At 44.6% G+C, this 24,794-nt stretch overlaps 1 protein-coding gene and 1 gene segment (V, D, J or C); both read right to left on the minus strand.

Annotated features, from left to right (window-relative positions):
• Positions 1–24,538, minus strand: part of LOC130113253 (Ig mu chain C region membrane-bound form-like) — a 61,427-nt gene extending 36,889 nt beyond the window's left edge. The window contains 2 exon segments of the C gene segment in view: positions 24,082–24,382; positions 24,493–24,538. Coding sequence covers positions 24,082–24,382; positions 24,493–24,538 — 347 coding nt within the window.
• LOC130113067 (uncharacterized) overlaps positions 1–24,794 on the minus strand; it is a 1,140,561-nt gene that overhangs the window by 553,052 nt on the left and 562,715 nt on the right. The gene's annotated exons all lie outside the window — the stretch shown is intronic.

The following is a 24,794-nucleotide window of genomic DNA, read 5'->3' on the forward strand; positions in this document are numbered from 1 at the left end:
ACAGAAAAAACCTTAACAGGAGAAAAGAAGGGCCATAACGTAAAGGAGCCTTTACAAGATGCATCAGTCCTGTAGACATACTCTTGACAATTTTGTCATATTCCTTCTAAGAAAGGTCTGCACCAGTTTTTTGCATAACATCCTCATAACTGTAAAGTCGACCCTGGGAATTTATCAAATCCAATTCAAATATTATATCATTGTCCATCCAGTTCTCAAAAACTATAGACTTGTTTCTAAATAGCACATACTGGTTGTTCCAAATAGTGTGGATATGGGGCGGAGAAATTATGTTTGAATGCTAATTTCCAGGCTTCAAGAGTTTTTTTTTTAAGTTTGTTAGTTTAAGGGGCAATTTACTACATTTATACTTGCAGGAAAGTAAAAATTTTAAACCACAACATTTCTGAAAAATCAGGTTGGGCATATAATACCATGGGGAATCATTATCAGCAAGGCAGTTCTTTATCCATATGATTTTAAAGATATTATTAATAGTAATGTAGTCCAAAGCATCAAAGCCAACTTCAGAGTATCTTCTAATGATTGTTTTCCTTTTTTTCATAGTCAGTCTTATTTTTCCAAATAAATGTAAATAAGAGTGAATTAATAGCTGCACACATTTTATTGTCAACATAAAGAGACAATGCCGGGTACACAAGCCTGAAAATGCCTTCCGTTTTAGATAGCAACACTCGGCCTTAAATAGTAAGATCTCTCTGTAACCAGCAACAAAAGATGTTTTTTGCTTTTTCTAATTTGGGCCTGACGTTCCCTAAAATTCTATCAGAGGACACGTTGTCTATCTTAATACCAAGGTATTGAACTGATTGTTTTACTGTTAACCCACATATAGATGTTTTGTCAGTGTCATGTACATACATTACTTCACTCTTGTTCTGACTGATAATTAGACCAGAGGGATTAGAAAAAACCTTTAAAGACTCTAGGATGACTGGAACCTGATTATCATTTTTTAGAAAAAGACATGTATCATCAGCCAGTTGGCTTATCTTTACACAATTATCCCCAATTTGTATACTGTCAATATCTGAACAGTGAACAACATATAAACTAAAAAGTTCTGCAACTATCAAAAATAAATAAGCGGCTATTGGGCATCCCTATCTCATTCCTCTTTGAAATTCAAAATGCAGAGAGGTGCCTTTAAGCAGTGAGACATTACTATCGATGTTTTTATACAGAGTTTGGATTATTATTTTTTTATTATTTTTTACCAAAACCAAAATGAGCTAAAGCTTCAAAAATAAAGGGGTGCTCAACAGTATCAAAGGCCTTGTAAAAATCTAGGCGTAAGTGTTACAGTTAAAATACAATAAGGTACATGCTCAGGCATATAAAGGGCAGCCTGACACAACACTTGGGTCTTAACATTTATGATGAGAGAAATTATTTTCTTGCCATTGCTGACGAACCATACGTAGATTATTTCTTACAATAAAAGGTTTTCAAGTGCTGCATATATTATGTGAAAGGTCAATAATTGACGTCTGTAGCCAAAGCAGACAATCAAAATAAACTTTCAAAAGACTCTCAAGTACATAAGAACGGCCAACGAGTTCTCACAGACACAGGCCGGCTCTGTGAAACGGGCGTGACTGTGTCTGTGTTGTCGTGAAGACAGCTACAGTGAGAACTCGCCTGTTCAACACGGGTAGGAGAGACGACAAGATTGCAGCGGGTAACGACGCGACGAAGATCCAGCATATCAGATAAGCAAAGCAAATAACGCATTGTCAGCATAGCAACTGCAAGCAACGGTGATTAGACTGTGTTGAAAGCGCAACTTTTCATGCCAAATCCAAGAAGTGCTCCGCCGCAACCGTTAAGTTAAGGTGTTGTGAGAAGTGGTTCGACTTGGAAATTGCAACTAAGGACTCAAGTCTATTAACCTTGCATACTGTGCTTAGCCTATATGTTTGGGGATAAATCTAATGTGCCATTGTTCGTGGTTGTTACATGTCATAAGGTTTAAAGGGGAACGCCACCCCTTAAGCAAGGTATAATAACAATTTAACCCCATAAGCAGGTAAACACATTTTTAGTAAGGGTTAAAGAAAAGGACATTATTATAAATTGAAATTTAAGAATTGCTCAAATGTTGTATTTTATGAAAAGTAACCGAGCTTAAAAGGCAACTTAAGTGAAGCTTACCATTGATGTGAAAACCTTTCTTATGAAAAGGATAAGTGACTTAACGCATTTCTAAGCATATTCTCTCTGCAATTAAGGTTTATACTTGCATATTTGTGCCAAAGTAATTCCCAATCTTATTTTTTGTTTTGAAATTGAAGTCAACTCGAAGTCTAGATAATTTAAATAATGGTAGTTATCTTGATGCAATATTGAAGTCTATATTTAGGAAATTAGGTTCCCCACATAGTCTTCACACAGTTGTCAAGGAATTCATACAGTTATTAATAACCTTCCTAGCGACTCACATTTAGGCCTACTGTAGCTTACATTTACACACAGCCTAACAGAAATCCAATCCAAGCTCAATAGTTACATACATTTGATAGCCATTCAAGTTATCTTAGGATGTCTGACACAAGCACTGAGACCTGCCGTAAACATGCCAAACCACCTGCTCAACCTGAAGCTACTGACACCAAATCTACAGAAGAAGTGGAAAGGCTACATAGAAGTGAAAGAACCCGAACCCTAACAGAAAAGGGAAAAGAGCTTCAAAAAGAAAGGCTGAAGAGTGTACGACGTCGGTATAGAATCATCTATGAGAAATTGAGGTATCATGTAAGAATAGGTAAGGGAATACTGACTGATGAGGCCTCCGAAGACGAATTGAATGAGCTGACTGAGAATATGGAAAGCACCTGTTCTGATGTAAAGGTCATTTATAAAGCGTTACGTCGAATGCAAACTCCTGAACCAGACCAGCAGTGCAGAGTTGACACGTGCATATCACTTTCAGCATTCATTATTTGAAAGGCAGAAAGGCAACTTGAAGGGCGTACAACAGATGAAGAGGAAGAACCACCTTGGCCTGATGTTGGATCGATCCTAGACTCACCGAGTTCTTTATCAAAGCCATTGTCTCATCGATCAAAATATGGTTCTACCCACTCTAGCATCCACTCAGTCAATAAAAAGGAGGCTCCGGCTGAAGCTGCCGCATCCCATGATGTTTTGGCAGTGTTGGGTGAACAAGAAAGGGAAGCGACAGAACTTCAAAGGCTAGAGGCTGAAGATAAACAACGGCTGGCACAGTTTGAATCTGAGAAGCTAGTTAGACAACAAGCAATGCAAGACAAGCGTAGAAAGCTTAAACGCCTAGAAGAACTGAAGAAGTTGAACGCTGCAAGAGCTCGAATAAAGGCCTACGATCAAGTCGAAGAAAATTTTGAACCAATCGATTTGCTGCATGATGTTGAACCAGCAGGAGAACTTCAAGTTCTTAACCTCACAATTCCTCCAGTTATTCCTCAGTCTCTGCCAGTCATAACCCAAGCCCTCCATGCATCAAATCCCCTATTCATTCCTCAATCTCTACCAGTCACAAGTCAAGCTCCTAGTCCCCAGAGTCTGCAACTGGTACCTCAAGCTCCACCAACTTTGATGCCTATGCCCCAAGTACAAAACATCTCTGATTTGGTCAACATACTAGCAGAACCTATAAGTGCCAATCGTCTTCCAACACCAGAGCCTGCATTATTCACTGGAGATCCTTTGAAATTCAAAGACTGGCGACTATCTTTCGAAACATTGATGTTACGGCTCGCCCATCCCGCGCCTGCAGCCAATCAGCTCGTCAGGGCTGGGCTTAGTCGTCAGGGCTGGGCTTAAGTTTGCTGGTCTCCCGGAGCCCATTGCCAGTTCGTGCCGTAACATCCTCATTGAAGTGGTTACGCTTCCCTCCCTGTGTATTCTCTCCGAGTTTATCTCAACCCGTGGATTTGCCATTTTCTCTGCGGAGTTTTTTTCCCTGCGGAATCATCCTGCCGCGTCCGTAATTTGGATTACCCGTGAGTTTTCCCGTATTTTCTCTGTTTGTTGGTGACTACCCACAAAGCGACTCGCCAGACTCTTTTTGTTGCCGTGCATGTTGTCCCGTTGGACCTTTGTATGAACTGTTAATAAAGTACGCCAGTTTCGGCGAACTCTATCCCTGCTTGGTGTCGTGCGCTTGGGGTCTTCCAGGGTCACGCCATGGTGGACTGGCCCGATCCCACATCCCGGAAGGAATTGCAGAGCTTCCTCGGGTTTGCGAACTTCTATAGGAGGTTCATCAGGAACTACAGCCACGTGGCAGAACCTCTCACCAGGCTGACCTCCCCCTCCCAGCCGTTCATCTGATCCCCAGCTGCCTGCTCGGTGTTCCAGTCCCTCAAGGAGAGGTTCACCAGCGCCCCAGTCCTGCTCCACCCCGACCCCAAGAGGTAATTCATCGTGGAGGTGGACGCTTCGGATACCGGGTTGGGGGCTGTCCTCTCCCAGTAGTCAGCGTCTGACCAGAAGGTCCATCCATGTGCCTTCTTCTCTCGCCGGTTCGTCCCCACCGAGGAGAACTACGATGTCGGGAACCGGGAGCTACTGGCAATGGTGGCTGCTCTGGAGGAGTGGCGCCATCGGCTGGAGGGGGCGGAACAGCCGTTCACCATCTGGACTGATCATAAGAACTTGACGTTCGTCCGAGCAACCAAGCGTCTCAATGGTCGGCAGGCACGGTGGGCCAGCTTCCTCAGTCGGTTTGACTTCAGGCTGACCTATCGCCCCGGGTCCCACAACACGAAGGCAGACTCCCTGTCCCGACAACACCCGAGGAGGGAGCCAGCTACAGTGAAGCCGGCTCCCATCCTTCCTGAGGCCAGGGTGGTGGGCGTGGTTACCTGGGGCATCGAGACCGTGGTCGGGCAGGCGTTGCACTCCCATCCAGTGAAATTCTGGCTCAGTGTTAAAGCAGCCCCACCTTACTTTTTATTTATTTATTTATTCATTTGAATAGCTAAGAAAAAGGGAGTTTACAGATATCAGTGACATACAGCAACATATTCTGGGAGCATATTATTTGTATGAACAGATCCATAGAGTAATATTAAAATGTATTATGACACAGCTGGTAACTAGTATAAAGAGTATAAGACATGAGCCATATGGTCTCTCTTCTTCTTGCCAGTCCAAACCTTTGTAACAAAATTATGTACATGTTGTAGTTTTCCTATTTTCTTTTTTGGGGAGGCTTGAAAGCAACACATTTTAGTGGTCCATTCTGCTCATAAAGAACAAAATGTTTTGTGTCAGTGAGGCAGAAAATTTGATTTACTTCATTAATATATTTCAGGATGTAAAACACACTTTTGGGGACATTTTTCATCCGGTCAACCTCTGAAACAGTCAAACTGACAAATTGTTTGGAACAGGAATCAAGCAATAGCTATGTTCTAAAATGACTGTCTTCCACAACAACAAAACAAGCAGACAAACAAATGGAAAAAACAAAAAACAAACGTTAATTGCCTAGGCCTTAAAGAGGGCTTCCTTTTCCCCTCAACAGTTGTCAAAAAAAAAATATATATACATATACACATTCAATTTATTTTCATTAAATCAATATGCAGGCACATGTTAAAAATTAAATGAATATATACATATATATGTGTTATCTAATAATTGTTGCAATACATCCTGAGCTTGTACAGATCTTTGTCTCTCCTGTGAGGTTTTTGTCATGGTGTTTATCACTGTGTGTACCCACTCCCCCCAGCTCACAGTGATAAACACCATTACAAAAACCTAAGCTGCTGCAGTCTGTAGCTGCCACAGGCTTTTCTGAACAACCTGATCTGAAAAACTTGTTATTTTTCTCATAAATCAGTCGACCTTTACCTACAACACATTTTATACATTTATGCATAGACAAGAAAAAACAAAATGTCTCTAAATTCTGACTTTTTTATACAAGGCTGCCCTGTGTCAGACAACCATCGCTGAAACGCCTTCCCTATCAGCTGCACACACTTGTTATTTCATATCCTTATTATTAATAGCTCTCTATACAATTATTTTCTAGATGTTTTAATTCAAGTATCATTGTTCATTTTTACAAATCAAGACTCCCTGTCCCGACAACACCCGAGGAGGGAGCCAGCTACAGTGAAGCCGGCTCCCATCCTTCCTGAGGCCAGGGTGGTGGGCGTGGTTACCTGGGGCATCGAGACCGTGGTCGGGCAGGCGTTGCACTCCCATCCAGCCCAGAGCCACGTGCCTCCACGCCGTATGATCGTCCCGGACTCAGTGCGGCCCCGGGTTCTTCAGTGGGGCCATGCCAGTCAGTTTGCGTGCCACCCGGGTGTCCACCGCACCTTCACCTTCCTGGCTCAGCGTTTCTGGTGGCCCACCATGAAGAACGACGTCAGGGACTTCGTAAAGGCCTGCTCCGTCTGTGCTCACAGCAAGGCCTCTCACCAGGCACCCGCGGGTCTGCTGCAGCCACTCTCAACTCCAAGCCAGCCCTGGTCCCATGTGGCGCTGCATTTCGTCTCTGGACTGCCTCCCTCCCAGGGTAATACTGTGATCCTGACAGTGGTGGACCGGTTCAGTAAGGGCGTGCACCCGGTGGCCCTCCCCAAAGTCCCATCGGCTTCTGAGATGGCGGATTTCCTGACGAGCCACGTGTTCCGTCTTCACGGCCTTCCCCTGAACGTCGTCTCGGACCGAGGGCCCCAGTTTGTCTCCCAGGTATGACGGGCCTTTTGTAAGGGATTGGGTGCCTCTGTCTCTCCTCTGGATATCACCCACAGACTAACGGGCAGACGGAGAGGATGAACCAGAGCATGGAGTCCGCCCTCTGGTGCGTTGCCGCCAAGAAGTTCAGCTCATGGAGCCGGTTCCTCCCCTGGGTCGAGTATGCCATCAACTCCCTGGTCAGCTCTGCCACCAGCCTCTCACCTTTTGAGGCATCCCTGGGCTACCAGCCGCCTCTCTTTGCTGCGCAGGAGTCGGAAGTGGCAGTTCCCTCCGTGCAGGCCCACCTGAACTGGTGTCGTCGTATCTGGGAGGTGACCAGAGCTGCGGAGTTTTTTTCCCTGCGGAATCATCCTGCCGCGTCCGTAATTTGGATTACCCGTGAGTTTTCCCGTATTTTCTCTGTTTGTTGGTGACTACCCACAAAGCGACTCGCCAGACTCTTTTTGTTGCCGTGCATGTTGTCCCGTTGGACCTTTGTATGAACTGTTAATAAAGTACGCCAGTTTCGGCGAACTCTATCTTTGCTTGGTGTCTTGCGCTTGGGGTCTTGCACAAACCCTAACAATTGATAGGCAGGAAAAACATTCCAAAGAATGAAAACTGTATTACCAAAGAAAGTACTTACGTGGCGCTGCAAACAAAGCCATTGAAGGATTTTTCCTACTAGGCACCGAAGCAGCATATGACTCAGCCTGCCAGCTGTTGGAAAAACGTTTCGGAGACCCATTTATTATTGGGAAGTCCTTCAGAGACAAGCTGCATGGATGGCCAAAAATACGCTCTAAGGATGGTTGTGAAATAAGAGAATTTGCAGACTTCCTCAAGAGCTGCGAGGCCGCAATGCCCCACATTAAGACATTGGAAGTCCTCAATGACTACAATGAGAGTCAAAAAAATTCTACTGAAATTGCCAGATTGGTTGGTATCCAGATGGAACCGCAAAGCGATAGAAGCTAGACAAGCAAACGCTGGGTACCCACCATTCAATGAGTTTGTAGACTTCCTATCGAAGGAAGCAGATCTCGCTTGCGATCCCATATCCTCAATACAAACGCTCAAGAGTGTGGAAAGCGAGAAAACAAAGCATGTACAAAGCCAACCCATTCAAGCAAAGACACTGTCCACAAACACAACACAGAGTAACATCCCACCATGCATGTTCTGCAGAAGAACAGGACATATCCTTGCCAAGTGCAAAAGGTTCTGTGAAAAGACAGTTCAAGATTGTGTCAAGTTTGTATATGCAGAGAAGCTTTGCTTTGGCTGTTTGAAGACTGGTCATCACTCATGAAGTTTTAATAACAAGAGCACATGCGAAAAGTGTCAGAAGAGACACCCTACATGTTTGCATTATGACAAGTTCAAAGAACATTAAATGTCGACACCTATGAAAGGAGACGACAACTCAAAGGATAAAGCAGACACCCAAGAAATGGCTGCAACAGCAACTACCAACAGAGTCATACAAGAAGGCCTAAGCACACAAATGTCCTCAATCATACCAGTCTTGGTCCCATCCACAGAACAGCCAGATCAAGAAGTTCTTGTCTACGTGCTCTTAGACATGCAGAGTGATACGACTTTCATCCTAGATGATGTGGCCAAAGACCTCAACACAAACGAAGAGAATGTCAGTTTGCGGCTATCCACAACGTCTGCAAGATCAACAGTCATACCCTGTCAGAAACTGTCAAATCTACAAGTGAAAGGATACAACTTAGAGAAAAGGATTCCATTGCCATCAGTTTTCACACAAGAGTTCATTCCAGCAGACAGGTTGCACATTCCAACTTCTGAAACGGCTCTGATATGGCCTCATCTGGAACAATTGGCAGACAAGATTCCACCACCATTGGATTGTGAAGTAGGCCTTCTGATAGGCTATAACGGCCAACAAGCACTTCTTCCAAGGGAGATCCTGTCCAGTGAAGGAATTCATCCGTATGCACAGTGAACTGATCTCAGCTGGAGCATCATTGGCTGCGTGACTCCAGCAAGTGACTACGGCAATGCAATAGGAACCAGTCATAGAATCATAGTGCGACAAGTAACACCTGCTGTGCTGTGCAGACTTCATGTGCAGAACTCAAGTCAAAGAGCTCAATCCAACAGACATAATCAAGGCTCTCGAATCTGATTTCACAGATATCACTGCAGATGATAATCCAATTTCTCAGGAAGACCTTCTCTTCTTGTCCAAAGTGAAAGAAAATATAAGGCAGAAGGAAGACAGCCACTACAAACTCCCACTTCCTTTCAAGACGGACAGCCTAATCTCCCAGATGATAAACGAAGTTCAGTTCAAGCTGAAAGAGTCTAATTGGTTGAAAGGGCCCGACTTTCTTTGGCAGCAGAATCTTCCACATGAAGAGGAAATGGCGGGAGAAGTAGAAATGACTGACCCTGAGGTTCGCAAAGCCCATGCTCATGCAGTCAAGACAAAACTGAAGCTACTAATCAGTGACACTACACTAGATAAGGGAAAACCACTTACTGGATCAGTTCACCTCGAAAGACCTATTCACACGGTAGTTACCTTACTTGAAGCCAACTAAATCACATACTTAAAGTCAAATTCATTCAGACTTAAACCATTTGATAAATTCCTTTCATAATCTTTGTTTAAAAGTAAATCCCACAGTCCAAGTTAATGAGTGATTTTGGTGGCAGCGTAAGTGTGACAATGAAAATACAATAAGTCGCACGCTCAGGCATATAAAGGGCAGCCTTACACAATACTTGGGTCCTAACATCTACGATGAGAGAAATGCTTTTCTTGCCATTGCTGACGAACCATGTTTTATTTCTTAGAATAAAAGGTTTTCAAGTGCTGCATATATTATGTTAAAGGTCAATTACTGACATCTGAAGCCAAAGCAGACAGTCAAGAGAATCTTTCAAAAGACTCCCAAGGACGTAAGAACCTCTTTTCATGACAAGCGGCCAACGAGTTCTCACTGTATCTCTGTTCACGACACCACAGACACAGGTCGGTTCTTTGAAACGGGAGTGACTAAGGCGTGGATGTATCAGAGAAACAAGACGTGTCCAAGCAATAAACGCCCGTTTCAAAGAACCGACCTGTGTCCATGTTGTCGTGGAGAGAGCTACACTAGGAATAGTATAATAGCATCGTCATGGATTAGATCTGGATTGTCGATAATATCCAGGACCAGGCGGATATTGTTTGCGATGTGTCTACCTTTCATGAAGCCTGACTGTGTAACAGAAATTATTTCTTCCAAACAAGGCTTTAATCTATCGGCAAATAATGCAGCAAACCATTTGTAATCTGAGTTGTGCATTGTTAATGGATGCCAATTATCTAAAAATAGAATATCTTTGTTAGGTTTTGGTATTAATGTAATAAATCCTTGCTTCATTGACTCAGACAGCTCACCCTTTTAGGAACATTCCTCAAACAAATCTAAAACCAGCTCTCTAGTATCATCCGAGACAGTTTTGTAAAACTCCAGGGGTAGACCGTCAGGGCCAGGGCTTTCATTAAGGGGGGTCCTTTTTGACTACTTCATCTAATTCTTCTAAATTATGTGGGCACTCACAAAAGTCAACACTGACTAATTCTAGGGATAAATGATTTAACTTTATCAAAGAAGGACTTGCAATTAAGTGGGGTAAAGGACTTAATGTACATATTTTGATAGAAACTAGAAACAAATGCAGCAAACTGAAGATTATTCACTAATTAAGACTCCATTGATATAGAGAGATGATATTTTTTGTTTTCACGTCTTTTTTTCCTCTAATTTAAAAAAAAGTAAGCAGAATTATTTTCTCCAAATTCTAGCCACTTTGCCCTGGACCTTATGAAGGCACCTTTTGCTTTCTCAACATAAAGATAATTCAGATTCTCCTGTAGTGAATATAGTTGTTTATGATCTTCAGTGGGTTGATCTAAATATAACATGGAACTTATTTCCTTTAAAATGTTGGAATTTCTAGAAGCATTCGTTTTTGAGAGTTCTTTGCTTTATTTACAAAACAATACGGCATTCAAATTTTAATAGTTCCTATTTCAAAACAGGAGATATATTCTTAAATACTATTATTTTTTTCCTAATATTTTCACAGTAAGAAGGCTGCTGTAAGAGCGAGCGGTTCAATTTCCAACACCCCGGATGTCTACGCCGTCTATTAGCTGAATTAGAAATAACAAGGTCAATGTAGGCATGATCTGTTAAGGGAGCATGAGAGATTTCACTGGAAAGTAGCAAGGGTGTAAGACAACCACATATAAGCCAAAAATCTATCCGTGATTTCTTTGATAAATCTTTCTTAAACCATGTAAATGAATCCATATTGGTTGGATGAGTACATCTATAAGTATCTAACAAGGAAAGGTTTCCAACAAAACGAATTACTGGATAAAGGTTGTTCACACTATCTCTTGGGGGGAGTCTGTCTAAATATAAATTGGGTGCCTCATTTAAGTCCCCACCTGCAATTACTGAGACAGAGACATATTTTTGTTTTAAGGAAGACATTTTGGTGGATACATTCTCAGGTAGTAAAATGTTCAAAGGAGATCTATTAAACTCATAAATATTTGCTAAAATAAAGAAAGAATCCTCAATTTGTAAAACCAAATTATCCATCTTCCTTCCCTAGGAAAATGTGTTTCAACTGAGCTTCCGCTAAAGTTGCCATCAAATAAAATTGCTCCCCCACCAGAGTGATTTGACCCATAACAAAACAATATTTTACCTCCCCACTGACTTCGCCAGAATTTTTTATGTGAGTTTCCAGTAAAAAGTAAATATCCCTTTTCTAAGATTTGCAAAATAAAAACAAAGCTTTGCATTTAGTGACTTCACGAATCCCCCGCACATTAAGAGAAAAACAAGAAAAATTAATATTACAAATGGAACAATATGAAATTGAATTGAATGAAAAAAGAATTAAAAAAAACCTACCCTTTTGGTAGATATGGAATATGTTTAAGTTTGAGAGTTAGAGAAAGAGAAAAAACAAAGCGCAAAATATAACTTAATCTTATACCCTTTCAAAAACAATAACTTTGTCAGCAGTGGGCTATCTCAACATGGACCCAAAAATAAATATATTTTTTTAATCACCCTAAAACTTACACTGTAAATTCTAAAAGCCAAGTCCACCAAAAAAAAAAAACAATAACCAGGAAACCGACCACACCCGGGAAAAGCAAGCAAATGAATCCAACTGCGCCAAATTAATTTAACATAAAATAATTTCACATAACTTGACACAATTAAATTAATTCAACCCCCCCCCCGTGCAATCGGCCCCTCAAGTAAACTCAACCCCCAGACCCACAGTGCAAGGGGATAAACTTAATCAAGAGCTTGCTACATTATAAAGGGAGATTAAGATTTTTTTATAAGTGACAATGGAACTGAACATACAATAACGCACCCCCATTGTTTTGCACTCAAGAGGTAAAGCAAGCAAGTGAAGGGGAGCGAGAAATCCTTTAAACCCAAACCAGCACAACATGGAACTTATTAGCATGTGAGAGGCATACTAAACAACATTGGGTTTGAAAATTTACCTGCGCACCAAGTAGTAATAACTAGAACATTTGTTCATCATTTGAAGTCAGAAGCCATAAAAAGGTTAGATATCGTCTGCCGAGACTCTTTTCCCAGGGATGATCGCATAAGGACCACTGCAGCCAGCCTGCTTTCCTTCCTCCCTTGCTTGCTCCAAGAGCGGCCATAGTTTGCTTTGGTCATCCTTTGTACGCTGAGTTAGGTCTTCCATGATCCTGATCTTCTTTTGTTTGAGCGCTTCAGAGTTCTTGGCATCTTTCTAAATGCGATCGCGGCAAGACCGTGAGGTGAATTGAAGAATGATGCGCCGTGGCTGCCCATTACCATTCTTTGGTCCCAGTCTATGGACGACACCAACGGATTCCTGAAGGGTGTCGGCTAATCCAGGGGACACACACATGTAAATACACCAATCATAGACATTTTCACATTTTCTCCTTCGCGCTCTGGGATACCTGATATTCGTAGGTTCCATCGTCTTTTGGAGGCATCCAATTCGTCCACTCGGTCCTGAAGCTTTTTGTTCACTCCCTCCAACTTTTTAACTTCTCTTCTAGAATAGCAACTTTATTGCCAGCATCACCTGCCTGCTCTCCTGTCTCATACACCAAGGCGGTAAGATCCTGGATGGTCTTGGTATTGGCCTCCCCAGTAGCTTCGATTGATGGCAGCCTCTCTAGAAACTTGTTCTGTCTTTCACCAATCTGTTCAATTGTGGCAAGGAGCATGGAGTTTGTCACGTCAGATTGATTGTGATCAATTTTACCCATTTTTTTCAGATGAGTCCTCAATTGAAGTTGGGGTACATTCAGTAACATTAAATCTGAATGCAATACCCTTGTTGCTGAGCCCTAATCAGAGTTTCATCAGGATAGCCAATAGATGGTCCTCGAGGGTCAGACAGCCACGCACAACCTCAACACTGTCTTTAACTATTTGGAGCAACCACTCAAAAATGACACTGGTCAGACTTGTGAAAAACAGAACCTGTGCTGCTTTGCATTTGATAGCGCTAAAGGAAAACTGTGTGTTCCTGAGTGTTGCATTTAGTTGTTCATTCTCGGCTTTGAGTTTGTTGATGTCCAAACGCAGGTTATCACATTCGGTAGAAAGTTGGTTGTACTTCTGTTTGAGGTCATCATGGAGAGCCTTCGGGACCGTGGCTTCTGAAAAAGAGATTAGCTACAAAGATAAATAGAAATTTCACAGTCCTATTTTTCATATCTGGGAAACGGCTATACTCTGGGTGATCATTCAGAGTGTGCCAAACAGAATCATGGCCAAATACTTTTTCACAACAAATATATAAACAAGGACAACCTGATTAATCCTGGTAGTGAATGTCCTACTGTACAATAGTTAAGATGTTAGAAGCTCTTACCCGTGCAAGGACCAGCACCAGGCTCCATTCCGCAATCATTTGGGGAGAGGGAAGCGCGTGTGGATTCCGATGCAGCCTCATAAACAACTTCTATGGACTTATGTCTATTGTCTGGCTGTCTGTGGGGGGGGGGGGGGGGGTTATCCCTTCTACTTTTTCTCTCATATCCAATACACACAGAAGAGAGCAAGCAGTTAGTACAAAAACAGTTAATTTACTCAGCTGACCACAGGTTTATCACATCCTCAATTCAAGTCAGTGGAAATCACATAGCACACCTCAAAGGGCTTCATGAGATAATAAATACATAACAGAAACTACCTGGCCTAACAGATAATCCTTACAAAAATATAGCTACATTAAATTACTCACCATTTCTTCATTTCGACTACTTCGAGTTATGCTACTTCGAGTCACGATGGGTGATCACAGTGAACAACAAATCACAAGGAAGTGACCATATTTACCTTTCATGTTTTGCATCACCTTTGCTGGACTGGGTTGAGTAGACGACAGACGGGGCAAAGTCAGGACTGTCGAAGTCCTCAGATGCCTCTTCTGTACAAATAAAGTGTGACTAACAGTAACTTACAGTAACGTTAACACACCAAAACAGGTCATTGGCCTACCATTACTACGTTAACAGTTACTAACAACACAACTTTAGCAAAATTGAACCAAGGTACACTAGCTTCTAAGCTAGTTCAACTCAAACTTGAACTTAATTACTCTATTGCTTGCAAACATTGTTAGTTATATATGCACATGACTCAATAATTACATTATTTAACGTTTGTTGTTCTAAGTTAAAACGAGCGATGTAACGTTATGTCTGATTAGCCTGTTAGCTGAGGCCTAACGTTAACTTACCTGTTATGATGTGATCACTGTAAATGTAGGCATTTTTAATTAGTTCCTCGCTCCAATCGCCTCTTCTGGTTGCTTGCAACCAAAGACGTCTCCGGTTAGTCTTAAAAGGGGTGTGAGTTGATGGAATTCGGTAAAACTTGAGCGTTTTGTTTGTCAAAATGATTCTGGCAACCGACTGCACAACACAACATGATGATGCCGGCCGCTTCCTTGCTGCAGCCGACATGCGCAGTAGAACCTGCGTGACGTTAGAGTGACGTAGACTGATAATTCCCCCCTAGGTTCTCTCACTCACTGCCAGAAATACTCAACACACAGAGAAAAGCTGAAGAAGGAACTCAAGACATTTGGGTGGGAGTATTTAATCTTAAAAATGTATTCAGCATTGAGGGGGAGAAATATAAGCCAGTTTGTGTTCTTAAAAGAAATTGGCATAATGAAGAGGATCTAGCGCTATAATTATTTATTGTTATTAGGGTTTTTTTTCTCTCTCTTGCCTTTCATCCTTTAATATTCTGGCCCACACTCCAGCACAGTAGGTGGCAGTAATGCACTTTAAACGCTAGTTGCCACCCGCCATTAAATACAAGAAGAAGGAGGAGGAGGAGGAGGAGGAGGAGGAGGAGGAGGGGGGGGTTCTCTCACTGTAATCCAATTTACATTAATCTTAGTTTGGGTTCCGTAAATATACAAATTCCCATGAAATTAATAACCTTTAGATGAATAATCAAACAAGACAAAGTTGCAACTCGAAATGTTTAGTTATTGCAACAACAACAAAAACCAACACAACAAAACAAAATAAAACAAAATAAATAGTGCACTTTCACTATATCAAGCTCAATACGGTTCAAATACAAAATTAAAGTAGGGACCTTTTTCAGTATTCCAAACCAAGCACATTAAACATGAACTAAACTAAAGCCGGCATCTATCAAACTAATGAAGAGGTCCTCAACAACCCACCCTCGCTGCAGGTCTGGTTTCACGTGTCCCACCGATGTTACCGTCCCTCTTGCGAGCTAAACGGACAAACGTACTCACTCAGGTCAGGAGAAGGGCAGTTCCGCAATGGTCAGGACGTGGCGCTGCGCACGAATGGCCCAGCAGGCGCGGTGGGGACGAGACAAAGGCCTGCTGCTGGTGACTTGTTCCAGCGTGAGAACCCCACGTAGCCGGAGGAAGGGGGAGCAAACCCTGGCGGCGGCCCACCCGCTCTCTGGTGTGTCTGATCCCGTACGAGTCTTCTTTTAACAGCTGCGTATGTTCACGGAACTAGCAAACAAGGCTACTATAGCAGCTGCTAGCTTAGCTACCTAGCTGGCTAACGAGTCACGGCGAACTGGAGAAGGACGCAGCAACATCTAACCGACGTCCACTTCACATCCACCGGTATCACACTTACAGCTTACGCCTTCGAATATTGTGCGATTAAACTTGTAAATTATAAAACTGACGTTTGCTACGTTTTCCAACTATCTCCTCTTCACCGGCCTTGAATCTCTCGTCTCCCCGCTTCTCTTCTTCTTCTGCTCCTTCTTCTTCTTTTATAAATGCTATGTAGAGGAATTGAGGCCGCTTATGCAACAAACAGCTGTCAAAGCTGGAAAGGTCCTTTCCCGAGGAGCTTTATTGACAGCTGGCTGCTTATGGCATGATACAGACTTGTACTGTCTCATAAAGAATTTGCTTGACCCACTGAGTTATTTTCCTCTTTATTTGTTGAGCACTTTCCCGGCCGTTGAGTGTTTGTTTTAAAAGTTGTATTTATTTTATGGCGAATGTGAAAATAGTGACAAAGGTAACCTTTCAGTCTCCTATATTGAACTCACGCAGACGGGAACTTGACAGAAAACGAAACAATACATGGGGGTCATCTACCTGAACAACAATGTTGATCATGGTTTCAGTACCAACGTTACACAACATAACAGAACGATAACTACAATTATACCACACTAAATAGGAATCAAATAAACACATAAAACCACATAAAACACTTGCAAAACATTTAATAACATAACTGACCATCTGAACGCAGTGCCTGATGGGTAAAACAGGAGGGCACAATTCTAACGGGGTAGCCTCTTCACTACATTACCCCCTCCAGCGTGTCGCCTGTCCTCAGCCGACAACAAAGTCCCTATAGCGAAGGGGAAGGCACGGGTCCCTGTTCCCCACTGTCCGTCCGGTTGGTAGGGCCTGTGGGTGTAGGAGGGACCGTCCCGGGTCGGCTAAGCTGATCTGCAGGTTCTTCAGCCAAGGGGCGGTAAGGTGCCAAACGGTCCCGGTGCAGAACTACCACCCGCCCCCGGACACACATTTTCACCCGGTACACAACACCCGAAAGCTGCTCCAACACCTCACAGGGCCCCACCCACTGGCTGGCGAGCTTGGGGGAGACTCCTCTCTTCCGAGTTGGGTTGAAGACCCACACCTTCGCTCCTGGGGTAAAGGAGCGGCCCTGTCAACGAGTGTCATACGCCCGCTTTTGTTTGCCGAGCAAACTCGTGTGCCTTGGCCAGACGTTGTTGGAGGTCCCGCAGGTACTCGAAGCCAGATATCTTGGGAAGGTCAGTGCCAGGGGGCGTGCCAAAGGCTAAGTCCACAGGGGTCCGCAGTTCTCTCCCGAACATGAGCGCGGCCGGTGAACACCCAGTACTTTCTTGTATTACCGACCGGTACGGCCACAGGACCAGGGGGAGATGACAGTCCCAGTCTCGCTGGTGCCGTGAGGTGACAATAGCAAGTTGTGTTGTGAGCGTACGATTGAACCTCTCCACCAGTCTGTCGCTCTGGAGGTGGAGGGTCGTTGTCCTGGTCTTCTTCACCCCCATGCGTTGACACACCTCAGCGAACACCTGTGCCTCGAAGTTCCGCCCCTGACCGACAGAACATCTCACACACCAGCCACTCGGCTGTAGTGGCAGCGCTCTGGTCTGGGACCGCATACGCCTCAGGCCATTTGGTAAAGTAGTCCATGGCCATAAGGACGTAGCGGTTTCCATTGTCTGTGGTGGGAAATGGGCCAAGAAGGTCAACACCGACCCGCTCCATGGGGCCCCCCACCTGGTATTATTGTAGAGGGGCATGAGAGCGTCTGGTTGGTCCTTTCTTGGTGGTGCAGGCATCACAACAGTGCACAAAAAGTTCAGTGTCATACCTGCATCCGGCCCAGTAGAACCGTTAGCGCAGTTTGTTCAGCGTCTTGGCCACCCCATAGTGACCCGCCCCCACCGAGCCGTGGGCCACCCGTAGCACTCGTTGACGCTAGTCCTTGGGCACCAATAACTGCCACACACTTCTTCCCCGGCCCGGCGCTTGCCAGACCCGGTACTACAGTCCAAGGTGGCCCACTGGGAAAAGTAGGCCTTGGTCTCCACTGACATGGCAGAGACAGCTTGCCAGTGGGGGCGTGCCTTGGTGTCGACCCACTATCCTGTGCTGCTTGCCACTCCTGGTTGTCAATTGCCATCAGCCACGCCTCCTCTGGCTCAACCTGCCACATGGTGGACACTTGGAGGATTGCTTTGTCTTGCTCCTCTTGGCACTCACAGTGTCTGCAGTCCTTGCAGGGATGACGGGAGAGGGCAACTGCATTGCTGTGCAGGTGCCCGGCTCGGTGCTGGGTCTCGAAAACGTAGCTCTGCAGCTCCTCAATCCACCTAGCCACGTGGCCTTCGGGCTCCTTAAAGCTGAGCAGCCAGATCAGGGCCGCATGATCCGTCTGCAGGAGAAAGGCCTGGCCACAGAGATAGGGGCGAAAATGATCGAACACCGCGACTACCGCCAGGAGCTCGCATCGTGTAACGCAGTAATTGCGTTCGGGGCAGCTCAAGGCACGACTGTAGTAGGCCACCACTCTCTCTCTCCCAGCAAACCTCCTTAGACAAGACGGCCCCCAGCCCCACATCTCTGGCGTCTGTGTCCACAATGAAGCGGCACTTAGAATCAGGAAGGGACAGGATGGGTGCAGTGATCAAGGCGGTGCGGAGCCGCGCAAAGGCGGCTGCACAGTTGTCGATCCAGTTGAACTCCCGTCCCTTCTCGGTGAGACGTTGTAGGGGACTGACAATGGAGGCAAAGTTGCGGACAAAACGTCGGAAGTAGGAGACGAGCCTCGTGAAGCTGCGCACCTCGCTGACGTTTCGCGGAACTGACCATTTCTCCTCCACCTTAGTAGGATCAGGGGCCATGCCCTCTGTCCCCACCACATGCCCCAAAAACTTGGTCTCACGTCAAAGGAGGTTGCATTTCTTGGGGTGCAGGCGCAGACCCGCCCCCTGAATGGCTTGGAAGACCTGACGGATGTTCTCTAGGGCCAGCTCGAAGTCAGCGGCATGAACCAGAAGGTCATCAAGGTAAACCACGCACCGGTTGTGGGGGATGTTAGCCAGCACCCTCTCCATTAGTCTCTCGAACGTGGCGGGGGCATTGCAGAGACCAAAGGGCATCACGCGAAACTGCCAGAGTCCCTGGCCGATGGTGAAGGCTGTCTTGGGTCTGGCTTCTGGTGCCAGCTCCACCTGCCAGTAACCGCTCCGTATGTCAAGTGAGCTGAACCACTGCGACCCTGCGATGTGGTCCAGAGCGTCGTCAATGCAGTGCAAGGGGTAGGAGTCCTTACAAGTTGCATTATTCAGTTGACGAAAGTCCAGACAGAACCTCCAGGTGTCATCCTTCTTTTTGGCCAGGATGGCAGGGGCGGCCCAAGGGCGGTTGGATGGCTCTATCATCCCGGCCGCAGCCATCTCTAGACTCATCCTCTCTGCAGCTTCACGCTTGGCAAGCGCTAACCAGTAGGGTCGCAGTCTAATGGGCAGAGTTGTGCCAGTGTCAATTGTTTGCTGCACCAGGTTGGTCTGGATGCACTCCTCCTCGTGTGCAGCGAAAATCTCAGTGAACTGTTGGAGCAGGTCTCTCAGCTGTTGGCTCTGCTGAGGGTCCAGCCCTTCACTGCTCCGCTGATACAGATCCTGGATGGTGGCAACAGTGTCCGATGAGGGTGTCTGAGGAATGGTAGCCTCAAAAGGGGTTGTCGTCATTGCTGGTGGGCCGGGCAGTGTCGTCATCACCTTGGGTGGCAGTGGTGGTGACAGTGGGGGTGGGGGTGGGGGCGGCGGCGGCGTGGTGACAGGTGGAGTTGGCTGGATGTGGATACATCCCACCTTCCCTGGCCCTCCGGCACCGTCCAGAGAGGTCTCTGTGCCGAGGTGAATGGCATTACTCGACACATTGACCAGAGCCCCCCAGCGAGTCAGCAAGTCCAGCCCGATGAAGCAGGGTCTTGTATTTCAGCCAACCAAAACTCGTGGTTGGCTGCGGCTTTCCCTGCCTGCACCTGCAGTGCTCTCTTCCCCAGCATGCTGGTTAGTTCCCCAGTCACAGTTCTGATTTTACAGGTGGTGGGCCTCCACTCTGTCTCTGGCAGCACCCCTGGATGCACAATGGAGATGGTGGACCCTTTGTCCACAATGGCCCAGTAGTGGTGTCCATCAATGGAGCAGCAAAGATAGAGACCGTGTGCGTGGCCCACTCTGCCGATCTGGGAAGAGTTCTCAATGGGGGATATGGTCGGTTGGCTGGGTGGCAGTCTCACTGCGGTTACACCCCACTCTAGTTTTCCGACTGGGGAGCGCTTCCGATGGAGGGAACCGTCGCAGCCGGGAGGCAAAGCCTGTATCTCCCACTCCACATCCCCAAGCTGTCCACCGAAGTCACTGCCATATATACAGTGCTGCTTGAAAGTTTGTGAACCCTCCAGACATGGTCACTGTTTTTGTAAAAAACATTAAAATAAGCTTATTACACATACATCCAAATCCCAATTTGTAAAGCACACCTTCCAAATAATGGACACACACACACAAAGAGATATATTTTCATTATTTAATTCAACAAAGGTAGTTTATTTCACAAAAACTGAAAATTTAACATGTGCAAAAGTATGTGAACCCTTGTATTAGTAGCTTGTGGCTCCTCCTTTTGCAGCCATTACTTCAACCAAACGTCTTCTGTAACCACTAACCAGTCTCTTGCATCTGCTTATGGGGCTTTTTGCCCACTCCTCCTTGCAGAACTCAGCCAGTTGTGAGAGGTTGGAGGGACATCTGGTATGTACCAACTTCTTCAGGTCTCACCACAACATTTCAATTGGATTAAGATCCGGACTTTGACTGGGCCTATACAGAGTACGAATCCTCTTTCTCTGAAGCCGTTCCTTTGTAGTTTTGCTGGAATGCTTTGGGTCATTGTCTTGTTGCATAATCCATTTTCGTCCCAGCTTCAACTCCCTGACTGATGGCAGGAGATTCTGGTCAAGAATTTGTTGATATGCCGGAGAATTCATGGTTCCTTGGATAATATGGAGTCGTCCAGGTCCAGAAGCAGAAAAGCAGCCCCAGACCTTCACATTTCCACCACCATGCTTCACTGTTGGGAGGAGGTTCTTATGCAGTGTTGGCTTTTCTCCAAACATGTTGGTTTTGATTGTGACCAAATAATTCTATTTTGGACTCGTCTGTCCAGAGAATGGACTTCCAGAAGGTCTCTGGTTTGTCCAAGTGCTCTCTGGCAAAGTTGAAATGGGCAGCTTTGTTCTTTTTTGAGAGCAGAGGCTTCCTTCTAGCAACCCTCCCATGAATGTCATGGCTATTCAATTTCCGTCTGATTGTAGACGCATGCACATTTGTCCCAGATGCTACCAGAGAGCTCTGCAACTCTCTAGAGGTGATGTGTGGGTTGGCCTTTACCTGATTTATTATTTTTCTGGTGCTTCTGGGTGATATTTTTGATGGGCGTCCACTTCTAGGCAGAGTTGCTGTCATGTTGAAGGCCCTACATTTGTAAATTATTTGTCTTACAGTAGATGGATGGAGCTGGAATCTTTTGGAGATGGTCTTATATCCCTCCCCAGACTGATGGGCTGTCACTACCTTCTTCTTCATGTCCTCGGATATCTCCTTTGCTCTCGGCATTGTTGATTTGTATGGGACCACAGTGGTTTGGTTGGTTTCCTCTGTCTTTTAATTAGTGCAGGCCAAACCCTTTCCCAAGGATGTCTCATTTCATTGGCCTGCTTAAATGATTAATTAAGCACCCAAATGTGTTTCACCTCAGTCTGTTACCTGCTTGACTTAACCAGTGCAGCTGGGGGTTCACTTACTTTTGCACATACACTAATTCCATGTTTCATGTAGTTTTTGGGCTACTTAAACAAGTCCCACTAAACAAGTACATGCAACTGATAAACATATATCTGACATTTCATACATAAAAACTGGGGATGATAGAATAAGAAAATCATGGTAAAACAACAGAAACATCTAAACTGCTCAAGGGGATCACATACTTTCAAGCAGCACTGTATATATCAACACAGATACAGGAGAAAAGGTTTTAATACATTGCAGTACAGCCGTTTCGTTCGTCGCGCACTCGCCAGCTGCTAATGAGTGCGCGACGCACGAAACGGGGCTGTACTGCAATGTATTAAAACCTTTTCTCCTGTATTTGTGTTGATATTCCGCTCCTCATTGTGTGTGTGTGTGTGTGTGTGTGTGTGTGTGTGTGTGTGTGTGTGTGTGTGTGTGTGTGTGTGTGTGTGTCACGTCCCTCGGTCCGATGAGGGTGCAACAATTAGTGTACTGGGTAACATTGAGGTGAAGGTGCAACACATGAGACATAAACGTTTATATATAATAAAATATAAATATTTATTAGCACCATGACAGGACAAGGGAACCGAACGGTTGCCAAAACAATACACTACTAACAAAAGTAACCCCCCCCCCCCCGACAGTGCTGAAAAGCACCAAGCCTAAAGACAAAAAGTGGCAGCCACTGCTAACCTAGTGTGTCTAACAGAGGTAAGCTACGTGATGGGGGGTTTGCTCATGGGCATCTTACCTTGACCCCCTTGCCCAAGAGAACTAAACAAATTAAAGGCTAAACACAACTCAAAATACTCAAGATTTAAACAATGCAAAACTTAAATGAAAACGGGCCAGACATTACAAACACAAAGTAGCTACAGAGACAAAGACATAAACACAAAGTAGCTACAACACACAAAAGAAAATCACACAAACTAAACCAGCTGGCCGGGGACCTGAAGACACGTGGGGGGGGGGGGGTTTACATGGGACACTGGACAGCTGATGGAACTGGACGATTTGTTGCCCGGTTGGTGAGGTGAGGAGGAGCACCTGGAGGATACCTGGTTGTAGAGTCAGAGGGAGGGTTAGATACAGGAGGCAACACAACACACAACTATACGGACACGGACACACCCGTGGCCGTAACAGTCGGCCCTGTGTGATGGCCTGGCGGCCTGTCCAGGGTGTCTCCCCGTCTGCCGCCCAATGACTGCTGGGATAGACTCCAGCATCCCCGTGACCCTGAGAGCAGGATAAACGGTTTGGATAATGGATGGATGGATGGAAGATATAAAACAACCCAGATATACACTAATATAAACATTTTATTAGGAGTGTTTGCTGTTTGGAGATCAGTAAAGCTTAGACAGGTAGCACATCTCTTCATCATGCCTATATCTCTTGATAATCACACCTTGGTGCTTCTTCTTGAACTGTGTAGTGTTTGTACGTTGTTTGAGTTCCATGCTCACACTGCTCCACAACTTTACCCCACAGATAGAAATGCCCATGCTCTTCAAAGCTGTACAAACAATAATGTCTTGAAGTTTAATTTCCCTCTCAAATTATATTCCCCTTCTCTATCTGAGAATATTTGTTGTACATTGCTCGGTAGTAGATTGTTTCTTACTTTGAACATTATTTGTGTTGTGTTAAATTCTACTAAATCCCTGAACTTCAAGGCACTTGACTTTAAAAATAGCTTGTTGGTGTGTTCATGATATCCTACATTATTAACTGTCCTTATGGCTCTTTTTTGTAGTGTACATAATGGTTGTAGGTTGGTGTTGTAGGTGTTACCCCATACCTCCACACAGTAGATCAGGTATGGTAAAATAAATGAACAATACAGAGTGTACAATGACTTATGATCCAGAATGTGTCTTGCTTTTCTCATGACTGCAATGCTCCTTGCCAGCTTTGCTCACACATATGTTACGTGAGGTTTCCAGCAGATGTTGTGGTCTAGTATCACACCTAGACATTTATTTTCATATACTCTTTCTTGCTGGACATTGTCTATCACTACTGTTACTGTGGTGTTTATTTTATAATTTCCAAACAACATAAATACATAATGTAGAGCAAAATATAAAGTTTCTTATAGTCCCAATATGGCAACCATTTAGTTGAATATTAATAAGATGTAAATACGGATAAGATTAGAATATTTTTAGATATTTCTTCATAAATAGATTTATTTAGATACTCTCAATAGAATGCTATTTTCCCTCCACTTTTCTACTTTTACACTTATTCAAAGGGTGTTTTTGAGTTTCATCAGGAAACAGTGGTTGAAGTTTTTAGTGAGTTGAGGTTGTGTCATCTGGTGGATCATCTCTTAACTGTTCAGGGACAGAGAGGGTTTTTGTACAGGTCTACCAGTGGTTTGTGTTACTGTGTGCCTCGGGCACAATAATACACAGCTGAGTCTTCAGGCTGCATATTCTGTCCTGTTAGAGTCGCTGTCTTACTGGAAGCTGCTAAAGAGATACTGAACTTGTTTTTTAGTGACTCTTTGTAGGATGTGCCCCCAGTATATATATATCCAATCCACTCCAGTCCTTTTCCTGCAGGCTGTCTGATCCAGCCTGTCCAGTAGCTACTAACAGAATAAGAGACCTGACAGGTGATGGTCAGTGGTTGTCCTGGCTGGACAGTCAGAGACGCTGGTTGATTCAACTGCTCGCTGTTCACACCTGTAGAAGAGAGAGAAAAAAGTTGAAAACTCAACTTTGTGCCTCAGTGCAGAAAGGATAAACAGAAGAAGCTTTGTGGTCCTGAATGTTTCTCCCTCAAAGAGACTCACAGGATCCAGCTGCCAGCAGCAGCAGCAGCAGAGCTACAGACAACATGATTTGTGTTGAAGTTGAACTGCTGGGAGCTGCTCTTCTTCTGGTCCAACTAAGAGCCTGGTATGAACTTCTTATAGTGGACTAACAAGGAAGTATACTTTGCATAGAAAATCACCCCGCGACAATAATGTATTCAAAGAACATGGAGTACTTATTTACAAATATTAACAGATTGCTATTGCCGTAGTTTATGATTAATCAATAAACACGTTTAAGAGAGGGTCATAATCATTCAAATGGTTTTGTCCTGGTTTTG

This window comes from Lampris incognitus, chromosome 5 (genome assembly GCF_029633865.1).
Source record: "Lampris incognitus isolate fLamInc1 chromosome 5, fLamInc1.hap2, whole genome shotgun sequence".
Classification (NCBI taxonomy): Eukaryota; Metazoa; Chordata; class Actinopteri; order Lampriformes; family Lampridae; genus Lampris; species Lampris incognitus.